The 12,412-nt window shown below is 37.2% G+C and overlaps 1 protein-coding gene across 8 annotated transcripts in view; it reads right to left on the reverse strand.

Moving 5' to 3' along the window:
* Window positions 1-3,696: 3,696 nt before the first annotated feature.
* KCNT2 (potassium sodium-activated channel subfamily T member 2) overlaps window positions 3,697-12,412 on the reverse strand; it is a 118,180-nt gene continuing 109,464 nt past the window's right edge. For all 8 annotated transcript variants that reach the window (XM_027880374.1, XM_027880372.1, XM_027880375.1 and 5 more), the window contains 3 exons: window positions 9,684-9,984; window positions 8,063-8,147; window positions 3,697-6,913 (listed from right to left, as the gene is read on the reverse strand). In XM_027880374.1, coding sequence (XP_027736175.1) covers window positions 6,802-6,913; window positions 8,063-8,147; window positions 9,684-9,984 — 498 coding nt within the window. In that variant the 3' untranslated portion in view covers window positions 3,697-6,801. The remainder of the gene's footprint in view (window positions 6,914-8,062; window positions 8,148-9,683; window positions 9,985-12,412) is intronic.

Consider the following 12,412-nt stretch of genomic DNA (forward strand, 5'->3'; position numbering starts at 1 on the left):
CCTGTGTCACTAAGGAAAACAACTAAAAATTACCTCTTCTGACAAAAGGATGCTTTTTGTGCATTCTCTCAAGGCTGCCAACATGAAATACTGTACCGGATTCCTCTCCTCTCCTTGCAATTGCACTAAGAGAAATATTTTTCTTATTTTCTTCATCTCTTGCACAGCAGTATGTTTGATTTTCTGTGGGAGGTTTTTTGTTTATTTTTTTTTTGTTGTTGTTGTTGTTTGTTTCTTTTTGTTTGTTGGTTTGGTGTTTTTTTTCTTTTTGGGAGTTTTTGTTGTGTTGTTGTTTTTTTGGTTTGTTTTTTTTTTAATTTACTTGTTTCTGATTGCCTTGTTGATATAAAGTTTAAAGCAGGGATGATAGAGAAGAAAAATACAATCTTTTTGCCAAAAGGTATGATGATCTTCAGATGGAAAAGATTTTAAATAAAAACATTTTTACAAATTTCAAACAAGTTTTAGGGAAAGAAAACAGAGAACTACCAGCTCAAAATGAGAAATTGGAGAATAAAACCACAGCCACTTCAACACAGTCTTTTACGTTTGTTATTAATGAAAGAGAGAAGTGTAAAGATAAAACACTTTTCTTGTTATTGCTGATAGCACCAAGAGCTGCTGAAACTCAGCACAGAAATTCCATCTGAAAGACTTGGGGAACTGAAGCTGTGGTTGCAGGTGTTGATGTCGTTCAGTTGTTTATGCTTGGCACTGAGACCAAGGGGGCAAATGAGGGCCTACTGATGAGAGAAAGTGAGCAATATCACAATATGTTTCAACAGGACTTCCTGGACGTTATAATAACTCTTAAAACTGCAATGGGCATGAAGTGGGTTGTCTCTTTTTGCAGTGGCACAAGCCTGCTGGGAATAAAGACAGGAAATGGTACATATCAGAAGAATTCCCAGGTGACAAATACCACCCTTTTTGTTCAGGAATTGGCAATATCTTTTCTGGAGACCTGGCTGCAAAAATTGTCAGTGCTTCTTGACCAGTTAAATATACACATCTTGAGGATGCTTACACAGGGATTTGTCTTAATGCAAAGGGAATAGAAACAGTAGGTCCACCTGGACATTCATTGTTTAACAGAATCAAGGTCCCTTTTTCTCTGTGTTGGTACAGTAATATAATTACATCTCATCTCGTTTGGCCATATAAGCACACATTTTGTTGGGAAACACTGCAAAAGAAGGAACACATATGTTAGAGGAGAAAGGTCCATAGTGGAGCATCCTAGGATCCTTCTTTGACAATAAACAAAACAGCAAATGTTTTCTTAGAAACAGAGCATCAGTGTAGTAATAACTTTGAAGGTTCAGGGACATCCTGAATTAGGTGTATAGGTTTTGTATTAGTTTGGATTCCAAGGATTTTTCTTCCATTCAGCAGGCTTTCTCTGTTGAGTGAATACTGATTGGTACCTTATTTTGTTTTGGATGAAGCGCCAATTAATTCCTATACTGTTTTAAAATATGGTAAGAGATCATATGAACTCTGCTGAAGAAAAAGTAATGAAGATACAATGAAACTAATTTTTCAATAGCAAGTTATAATAATTTAATGTGTTAATTTTATATTGCTCAGATATAACTTGTCTAGGCGCCATTAAATTTACTGGTATGGCATTTCAGTGTGACTGAAGAAGAAAGTATACATGATATCCTGTGCTAGTGAATTAGAGCTAGAAATGTGGACAGAAACAGTTCCATTTAATATTAAAAGCTTATAATTAACTTATCATAGTTGATTAGTCTAATGGATATGCAGCTTGGTCTTGAACATGCTGGTGTTTAGTCAAAGGTTGGACTCGATGATCTTGGAGGTATTTTCCAACCTTAATGATTCCATGATTCTATAAGACAAGGTAATAGAGGTTTCACCACAAGCTGAAGCTGAATGCAAAAGCAGCAGAATTGGTTGCCTTAACAAAGACTTTCCAGTTGTCCAAATAATAGACATAAATATACCAATTCTCTGCTTTTATTTAGAATCTGCCATACCACTGCACAGTTGTGGAAGCAGTGAGGGTTTATAACTCCTAGCAGGAGTAAGTACCAACCTGTTCAAAGCTACAGGATTTTCAGAGAGATTAAGTAGTTCATTGGCCACCCCATACTGATGAAAGGACGAAAGAAATAGGAAATGATCTAGAGAAATGTTACTATTATTAGTAATTGGTAGTGTGGGTGATAGTGATTAGTCTAATGTTGCACCTGTATGCCTAAAATGTATAGGAGCCCTGTGTATAATCACATTTGGGGTGCCCCAATTTGTCTGAGATACCTCATGCACACAAAGTATTTAATCTTTTATTTCTATGCTTTGTCTCCCAGTGTATCTCCTTGGTTGGAATGGGCCATTTGCAAATCATAACAGTATAAAGTCTAGATTTTGCAAAACATACAGAAAACTTCATTTAAAACTCAAAGACTTCAAGTGTTTGTTTCTAACAAAATCAAGTGGAAATATTTCAAGTTTCTTCAGAGGTCATGGGAGTTTATACTTGTTTTGAATTACCATTACTGACATTGTTGCATTGGTAGTGTAGGCAGTAATGAAGTATATAACAAAATCATCATTAATATTTTGGATTAATTTCAAAAGATGAAAATAAGCAAAGTTTTGGTCACCTCTCATAACTTAATATAAATTAGTAACTCTTATCCTATATCCCTGCAATGCATATTCTGTATCAAGCACAAGGAACAGTGGCTGAAAATTTGAAATGTCATTCTTTAGACATTTATTCAATGTATGGCTGTTTCAAAGTGGGGGTGGGCTGTTTCTAATATAGTATCAAGAATATGCAACCATATTTTATGCAGATCGCTTTATTTTATAAATTCTGCATTTATAGCGCTGCCTTGAAAAAGTGTTATGATAACCTCGTACAGCTTGATGAACCTGCACAGAGCTGCTCCTTGTTATTGATTTCCAGATTCTAGGACTGGTTTCTGCTGGATATCAAGTGAAATTCAGTGAAGCAAAATCTCATGCATCAGTTTTTCAAAATTACAGAACAGTTGCTGTCAGTCCTTGTGTTACAGTGCCAGTAACACACAATTGTGAGTTACTTCTGGTGCATTTGATGTCATTTCAGTTTTCCTCCACTGCTGGAGTCTGAAATTTATTTGTTAGTAGTTTTTTGGTGCACTGGTAAATAAAGAGGTATAGGAAACATTCAGTGATATATATTTGTATACTTTAAAATTGTTTAAGAGTAGTTGTAGGAAGTTCTTTGTGAGAGAGGAATTATGTATGCTGGGAAATAACTTGTTTTAATTTCGAAGACAATTTCATGACAAGTTCACTAACTCCCTCTGCTGCAGGTTTTAAAGACTCAAACTCTGCTTTTTATTCTGTATGTGAATTAATGTGTGTTGTGGAATTGGAGTGAAACAGTTAAGGAAACACACTGCATTCCATTGAAACAGTTCTCGTGACTTTTTATTGCAGACTAGGTAACACATTTTCATAGGTAGGTCTGGCTTTGCTTGAGCATTCCCTTGTGAGAATGAAGCAATTATTAACTGCTAGAACTTCCCTCACTGGGACTGACTCTGGGTACCAAACTGCTTGGGCTGTGTTAAGGTAGTTTTGGGGAAGATGGACATCTTGGGGCTGTTGACAGGAGTGAATCAGGAGGAAAAATGCTTACATTCAAGCACAGATAGATACAGTCTTTTCTTGCATAGGTCTAGATTTTTCTCTTTACTGAGTGAACTGTTGCCAGATCAAACTCCTCTGCTCAGTAGTCATTTGACCCTGCTCATTCTAGAGCTTCATCATCCCTTCTCCAGTATTGAGCATAAAGATCACTGTTCCCCAATCTGGTCTCCAGTCCAGATAGGTTTGTATTATGTTTCTGATAATTATGAGGAAAGAAAGCATGTGAACATAAGATTGCCTGTAGAATGACCATTAAAGAATTTCCTCCCTGGTCACTGAAGGAATGTGCATACTGTCTCATTCAGTGTTTATATGGTGCTTAGGATGGTTTTTGAAAGGTCTAAATCCCACTAGAATGGAGTCTATCTGTGAAGATATTCCAGAGGAAGCAAAGCTGTTCTGATTTCAACATGAAGGGCAGTATTATTCTGAATAACTGAACTTTGTGGTATATTATTCATGGGTTATTAGAACTTCTGCTTCATAAGATGATGTTGTTAATTTTTATTACCTTGCTTGTCTTCCGGTAGATTTTGAAGTGTTTTGTTCAGAAAGGTTGTCTTGCATTCATTTTAAAGAGTGCAAGTGTCTCCAGCTGTCTTTGTGTTTGCTTTAGCAAATCTTCTGGGGCTAATGAGCAATTAGAAATCCATTAAGCCTGGAGAAATATCAGGTCACATTAGATGCTACTCTTCCCATCTAGCTGAGCAGCAATTCTGCTGAGTTGAATGGGAAAATGGACACACCTGACTGCTTGTTTATACTGCTTTATTGGCTGTTAAATGTGAGGACTCCAGTCCTAGCTATAGATCCTTTTGGCAGAGAGTCCTTAAATCTGTGGTGCATATGATAGGCAGTGAACAGAGAATGCCTGTGAAACAGTGTGTGAATCCCAGGCTATCTGGCTTGCCTGCTGGAGAGGAGCTATGTTTTTGGAATCCTGTTTTCTTCCTTGAGACTCCGTTACAAAAGCCTTTGGTATGAAACAAAAGATCTTGCTAATATTTTGGAGTGAACACTTTTCAGAAATTTGTATTTTTTTTTTTTAATATTCAACTGGAATACTGTATTCTCCCCAAAACCAAGGAAAATAGAAAGTGATTCACACTGCACATGTAGACTTTTCTGGGATAACTTCTATGACTGGTCTTGGACAAGATGCTGTACCATATACGTTTTTTTAAAAAAACTGTAGACTTCAGTCTGTGCAGCTGTTTGAATTGTCTTCTTTCCCCACAGTGCCCATTTGAAATATTTCATCAGAATAATCTGATAAATGACTGTGTGGAAAAACACTGAATAATAATGGACTCTAAGGAGAACCACTGAAACCCTTCTGGGCCATGATGCTGCTTCAATACGTCAGTATAGGAAAAGCTGCTGAAGAACTACTTTCCAGCTATCCTTTTTCCTGTTAAAACAGGTACTCTTGGTCTTCTGAGAGCTTCAGTCCACTCTGAGACCTCTGTGGTTTTTCATAATTGTAGCTTTAGGATTTCTGAATTAAGATGGAACAGATTATTTAAATTTTGGAAGGATGAAGAGGAAGGGAGGAGTTAACAGCAGATTTGATGTCATTCCTAATATGAATGTGACTTGATTTCAACATCCTTACAATGCTGATAAATATAGACAAATCCATGAGTTGCAGCTTGGTTGTAGGGGTTTTTTTGTTTGTTTGTTTGTTTTTTGATCCAGAAATAGAATGTAGTTCTATCAATGAATACAGAATAGAATCGAAACAATTCTGATTTTTTTGTACAAGTAGGACATCAAGGATATTCAAAGAATAATCAATTTTTCCATAGAAGACTGCCAAATTTCTTGTACTGGTTTTATGTAGGTTATTGTAATAGTAGGGTTTTTTAAACCTTAAGTATGTTCTTCCCCGTTTGTGACAAATGGCAGAGCAAGAACATGATTTTGGATGGTCATGTACAGGCGTGCTTAATTCTATGGAAAGCTTGACCAGTTGTGGCTGAATTCTGTAGAAAGCCTGACCAATTGTGGCACAGAGACTGGAGATACTGTAACAGCTCCAGGTGTTTCATGCACAAGCAGATGCTTTCTTGGGTACTTCGTGCCAAAACGGAGTTTTTAAATCCATAATGCTTTTTCACATCATGTGGAATTACATTCATTTTATGGAATGAGATAAAAATTTCATTAATGGGATACATGATTTCTTATGAAAATGTATCACATTCAGGTAATCTGGATGACTGGGCATGTACATGCTTTAGGCAGTTTCAGTTATGGCATATTCATGAAAATGGAAAGGACTTGTGGTAGGAATCACTCCCTGGAGGGATGTTCTCACTTCTGTGTTATTATCTATTCAGGCTTCTCTAGACAAACTCACTAAGGTTCAAAGGGTTGCATTTCACCTGAGCTACCATTGTGTGCAGCTTCACACAGATAGTACCTTCCCTGTGTTTGGCAAGTCTGGAGAGGGCTGCCTGTGGGAGATGACAGGGATTTTCCTCCAGTTGGGCTCCTCTTTCACTGGATGTGTCTCAGATCTCAGCCTCTGTGGAGTGACTGGATTGTGTAATTCAACCTGATATGTGTAAACCCAAAGAACTAATGCTCAGGTCCTGGACACTAAAATGGGACTTAAACTAGCCTGTTCTAATACAAGTGGATGGCAGGCTGAGATTGAATATTGTTTCAAAGACTGAATTCTTGACACGCAAAGCCTTGCTGGCAGCTTTAGGTATTAATGTATTTGCTACTACAAATTATCCATTGTCTCTCTATGGGCATCAGATAATCTGATGTAGATCAGAAGCTTAGTCACTGACATGCTGTCACCTTGATAAATACGCTTAGAAGCATCTAAGCAAAACATATGATGGAATCTGACATTTGTTCATATTGGTTAAATAGCAACAGGTGTCATAATTCTGTTAGGCTGACAAAGTTCAACTACCGTATTGAACAGGCCACAAGCCTGACAATCCCTGAAATAAAGAGTTTCTAGGCACCACATTTCTACATTTGGTCACTTACCCACTGTCATTTTGTTTCCAAAATCTGAATAAAATGTACCGCTCAGTTTTCAAAATGGTTAGTGGAAACAACAAGTGTATAAAATTGTCTCTTAATTTTGTGATGAAATACATATCAAAGTTGTGTTTCCTCCCTGGTGTCTTGTCCCACTGTATTGCAGAAGCTGTTTTTTCGGCTGGGTGCAGCATTTGGAACATAAGTCAATGGATCAGGTCGGATCAGGTATCTACAAAAAGAAATTACAATTGTTATTTAAAATGTGGTGCAAGCAAGGATAAGTGCATAGAGTTTTAATGTTGAAAAGATCTGAGGAAGACAGAGAGACTTACTTTGAAGGTGCTTAGTCTAATTCCTGTTGGGTAACTTGGTAGCATCACTCACTTTAGGAGCTAATAACAAAGCTTTTTCACATTTTGGCTGCCTACACATTATGTGCATGGACCAGGCACAGTGAAAACTTACTTAAACTGACAGGTCCTTTACTAAGAACTGTATTTCTTAATGCACTGCCTTTATTCATTATACCTTAAAAAAGGGACAAGCAATCCACAGAGTTGTTTCTAAAAGACAGCAATGGATAGTTCTTGTCATTGTACTCAATTATTAAAAGCCAGATGTTGATAATCTTGGTGTAGGCAGACATTCTGGAGCTGGACTCTTTCTCTAACAACTTTTCCTCCTTGTGAGCAAGCAATAAGGTGGGTCAGCAGTGATGTGGAGGCCCCTGCACAGCTGGGCTCTCTGGTTTCTTGCCCGTGGAGCAGATGGGGCATGTTAGTAGAGCAAACCAAAGACAGAAATGGCTAAGAACCTTAACACAGCCGTCACATATTCTTCAGTAAGAAACAATGCTAAACAAAACTAAAATTCTTGGCTTTCAGAACTTTTTCGTTCTGATTTTGTTCAAATTTGTGTTTATTTTTTATCATGTAGCCTGCAAAAATTCCTGGTAAGCAAGTGAAAACACTGCCTGTGTTAAAGGTCATGCCATTTGTATTTGAATTATCTTAAGCATAAATATCACATGATATTCAGGGGAAGACTTCTATTCGCTTTAATTATCTCTGAATCTATGTAATAAAATCCTATTTGAAAATACTGATTTTATGGGGTTGATCTTTCCATTAAGACTGAGCAACTAAATTACAAGCAAAAATTTAAGGAGAATATTAATTTTTAATATATATATAGTATATTTAGATGGCTATTGAAATAGAAGTTCCTTTTTCTTTTTTCTTTTTTTTTTCAGGTTTATGGGAACGTTTGGAGTTATTTTCCAGCAGAAAGATAATAAAAGGAATTCAGGCAGGAAGTGCAAACCAGCAATTTTGCAGGTCTTGTGACTTTATATTTTTACATGGGTGCTTTAACTTACACTATATCGTTCAGCTCTAATCTTGTATCTGGAGAAGGATTGATCAGGATGTAAGAAAGGGTATTCTGATGATCATTCATTTCATCTAGAGGACACAAAAAAATATACCAAATGAATTATATTTACAAATTAATTGCAAACAGTATTATTTCTGACAAACTAATTTGATAAAAGATCCCCTTTGGTACAGAAAGCTCTCAAAAAGTGTCTGGTTGTCAGAGTGATTTTAAATAAGTTTAGCAACCTCTTTTCAACTGTACTTGAATTGAAACTTGCGTATTATCTTTTGAGTTATCAGCTCAAAAAATGTCCTGGTTTCTTTCTGAATGTTTTAAAAATCTTCTTCTGTTTTTTTCAGTCATAACAATTCTGAATGTAACCCAACTTTAAGCTGATTTAACAGCCTGCCCTGCAGCATAGGTAAGTATGTGGGAAACAGGGACTTTCATCCTTGGCTGGCGTTGAGTTCAAGTGATCAAGGTTAAGTGCAGGTCTATGGCACTCTCATCCATTTCCAGATTTGGTCAACATAGATCTCTTTTCCCTTCTTTTATTTATCTAGTAAGCATTTCTCTTTACCACCCATGCCAACGGCTTGAAATGTGAAGGCTGTATAAATGGAAATTGGTATGCCTTCCTTGCATTTTTAATTATTCTTGTACTGATGTGTTGAAAATGAAGAGTGACTTTTTTTTTTTTTAAGGGTTTCTGCTGTTCTGTAGATGGTACATAATCATCCTAAATCTGAATAATGAAAGTTTACTTTTGGCTTTTAACTAGGATTTGACAGGAAAAGCAGTACAACAAAGTTTTCATGTTACTACCATAAATATGAATCAAATTTATAAAACTTCTTTGTGCTTGATCAAATGTTATTGTGGCCTGTGAAACTCCTGCAAAATACTGAGTCCTGAATCTTTCTGCAGAGAGTTGCACAGAATACACAAAGAAAGAAGGAATAGTAATTATCCACTTGGAGTGTGGGAAAAAAGATACTGTATTTACATATTTAACATGTAGAGATAAAGCAAAACTACAGCCATATGTTCTGTAGCAGCCTTCTCTTGTAGTTAAGTTGATTTTGGATGAGTAGTAACAATAACAACTCCTGTTGGGTTGTATGTTGCTATTGATGTCAAAATTGGCTATTGCCATTGGTTATTGATGTTTTGAACGTGCATTAAGAATGTTCGTTGTTAAGCAGACAAATAAAACTATCCATTCTGCAGGAAATTTACCCCATTTGCCTTCAGCAGATGGATATTTTAGGGAGAGGTTAAATTTAAAAATGTATTTGAACACGTTTGTGGAAATATGGTGCAGCTGCTCAATGACAGGGCAGTGTTTATACATTCAGCATACACATATCATATGCTAAATGTAAGTGTGACAGACATGCTGCCTTCTGAGCCGTCCATCTGAACCCCAGAATGAGGGATAATAGAACGGACTAAAACCATTCTGTTACTCTTAGTAAGTGAAGAAAAAAAAAAAAAAAAGCCCAAACCTAAACCAACAAAACAAAAACTTAATATTTTGTTTATTGGCACCCTCAGTTCTTAAAAATAAGCTCATCTTGCCAAACGCTAATGCCGTTTTTAAAGTATTATAACAGCGATACCGTATCCTGCTGGAGAAAGGCCCAGGTGCTTCATTCTGTTTTTCACAAGCTCAGCAAGCTCCTGTCTTTCTGACCTCCTGTAAAGGTTCATTCGCTGCTGGTTGATCTTCTCTGCTGTTTTCCCCGAGTGCCTGGGGGCTCTCCTGCTCAGCCGCCGCGCCCACTGCATGCTCTTCCGTCGTAGCAGGGGGTGGTCAGACTGATCACTGGAGGTTGAGTTACGGTGATTACCACGAAAACTAAACTGTTCTTTGGTGTCTTTAGTGTCTTCCCACTCTTCCACGCTGATAGAGATTTGAGACTTGAAAAGGAAAAGGACAAGAGAGATTAAGGGCTTTACAAAATGGAAGCAGATAAGGATGTTCTCTTTTCAGCAGTGCAGTTGAACTTGTGTTTTGGTTGCAATAGAGGTGAGGGGATTCAGCTGTTTGTACTTAGCAAGTGTTCCTGAATTGGGCATTCTTTAATTAGATTTAGACTTTTTATGTAAAAAGCTCATTTATGATATAAATATGTTTGTCACAGTTGGGTTATTTAATGCTTGATTCCACTTTGATTCTGAGAAGAGCAACTCTAGCCCGATACTGCCCTTCCTGAATCTAGGAACCTTTTTGGAATGAATTCTCCACTTTCTTCCCAGTCTGCATATTTTCAGACAGAAATTCAGTTCCGTAAACGCTTTTTAGATGTGTGTTGTGGATTCATTGAGTAATAGTTCAACTTTGGCTGCACTGTTTTCAGCACTGTTTTTAAGACCACAGGTAGAATGTGTCTCTTAACTGTATCTCAAATTCCCAGGCATCCTCGACCTTCCAGCACATATGAAAGTAGGAAGTATAAAACAAAGATGATGTAAATGAGCTGGCTGAGTTCACATGAATCCCTTAGAACAGAAAGAATTCATAATATGCTGGAAGTTATCACTGAATAAAGAAAATTCAAAGAGCTACTGAATGGCCTTTTCCCATTAATATGAAATCTGAAAGCAACAATCTGCTGACCTCATCAGTGTTTAATACAAGATTTCTTTAAGAGGCACACCAGCCTTCCCTACACAGAATCTGCAAGGTTCCTGGAGTCCATAAAATAGGATTTGATATGAGTCAGTTGGATAGAGGGTGAAAGATACTTAAATTTTTCACTTTTGCACAAACTAGCTTTTATCTGTGTAAAAAAAAAAAAAAAGCCACAAACCAACCCAAACAACAAAACAATCAAAACAAACAATACAAATGTTTATGTTGTAGCACTTCAACAAACTCATATTTTTAATATTATAGACTAGGATGTTGCAATGCAAAGACTGTCTAATTTATTGAGGCTCTCCAGCTTAGTCTGCAGTAGAAAAGGGATTATTTACATTATCTTTGAAGTTTTGTTGCTGACTCAGCTGATTTTTTTGGGGTAGGGCATAAAAGAGAACCCTACACCCCTTTCTACAGGGATGTTATTGATTTTGTTGTTGTTAGTTAAATTGTCATTTTGGTTTTGTGCATATTTTACAGTAAGGATTGAGGTAGGCAGAATATATTCCATATGATAAGGTGCTACTTATGGATAGGACGGAGCTATTTGGTGTGAACAAATCAGACACAAACTGAGTAAAAAGGACAATCTTGTTTTGCCTTTCTTCCTGCCTGCATTGGTATCTTTCCTTGTCGAGCTCGTGATAACACAGTCATCTGGACTTGCTCCAGTAGTACTGAAAAGGCAGAGACCAATCATCAACGTTACAGTTAAGTATTTACTTAGATGACCATTAAGATTTAAGTTGTCTGTTGATAAAGCTGTGCTCTACGCAAGAGGAAAAAGTTCAGCTGTTTAACAACAAAGCAAAAACAAAGAATCCCAAACTCTCTTTCAAAAGCAGCTCAGAGGCGTGTCTCCTAGTGGCAGCTGTTAAATACACAGAAGATAAAAGCACAGCACAGAGTACTTCTGTGTCTCTCCCTCTGTTTTAATCAGTCTCAAAAATACTTTTGTAACTCATTATTTTGAGGTTTGATTGCTTTCATTTAATTTCATTTCCTTTTTTTCCATAGCTTGTGAATCTGCCGAGAAGCATAACTGATGACATGGTGTCACTACTGTGTCACACAGTGAAGAAACATTTCCCTTTAAACCTTTCTTTTTGTTTGCCTTTTGTTTTTCAGAGGTGGGTTCCTGTCTCAGTATCAGACTGTGTGCCCAGAAGGGTATGATTGCTCACTTGTGCTGCTAGACGTTTGTGTCACACAGGGGTTTCTCCACTCAAGGCAAGGTGCTGTCATGGGATGTTAAATGCCCTAAGATTTAAACTTTAGCTCAGGCTGGCCAAGACGTGGCAGGAACGGAAACAGTCATTAATAGTCACAGGCACACGCCAGTTCCTATTCAAAATGATCAGGGTGTCTGTCATGATAACAGCACTACAACATCAAACACCAATTAGTTTTAGATCTTTGCTCCCTTGTCTTACTGCTCCCTGGGAGCTAAGTGAATAAAACACAAACAGTTTCAACGTGGGGTTCTATTCCATTCGAAAGTAATGCCTTATTTTTATCTAACTCTTAAGTTTTATGTTAACTGTTCTGCATACTAAGAACCCTTAATTGGATCTAGGGTTCTACAAATGCTTTTCTGCTCCAAAAGCTGTTTAAACCATTATTAGGTACAGCCACATAAAATGGCCAGTCTCTTCGCGAACGAAGAACCGGGGAAGGTCTTTCCACCTTCCAGCCTGCGCATTG

The sequence above is a fragment of the Empidonax traillii genome, unplaced genomic scaffold, assembly GCF_003031625.1.
Source record: "Empidonax traillii isolate 1590-97213 ecotype Southwest subspecies unplaced genomic scaffold, ASM303162v1 scaffold69:size3087049, whole genome shotgun sequence".
Taxonomy (NCBI): domain Eukaryota; kingdom Metazoa; phylum Chordata; class Aves; order Passeriformes; family Tyrannidae; genus Empidonax; species Empidonax traillii.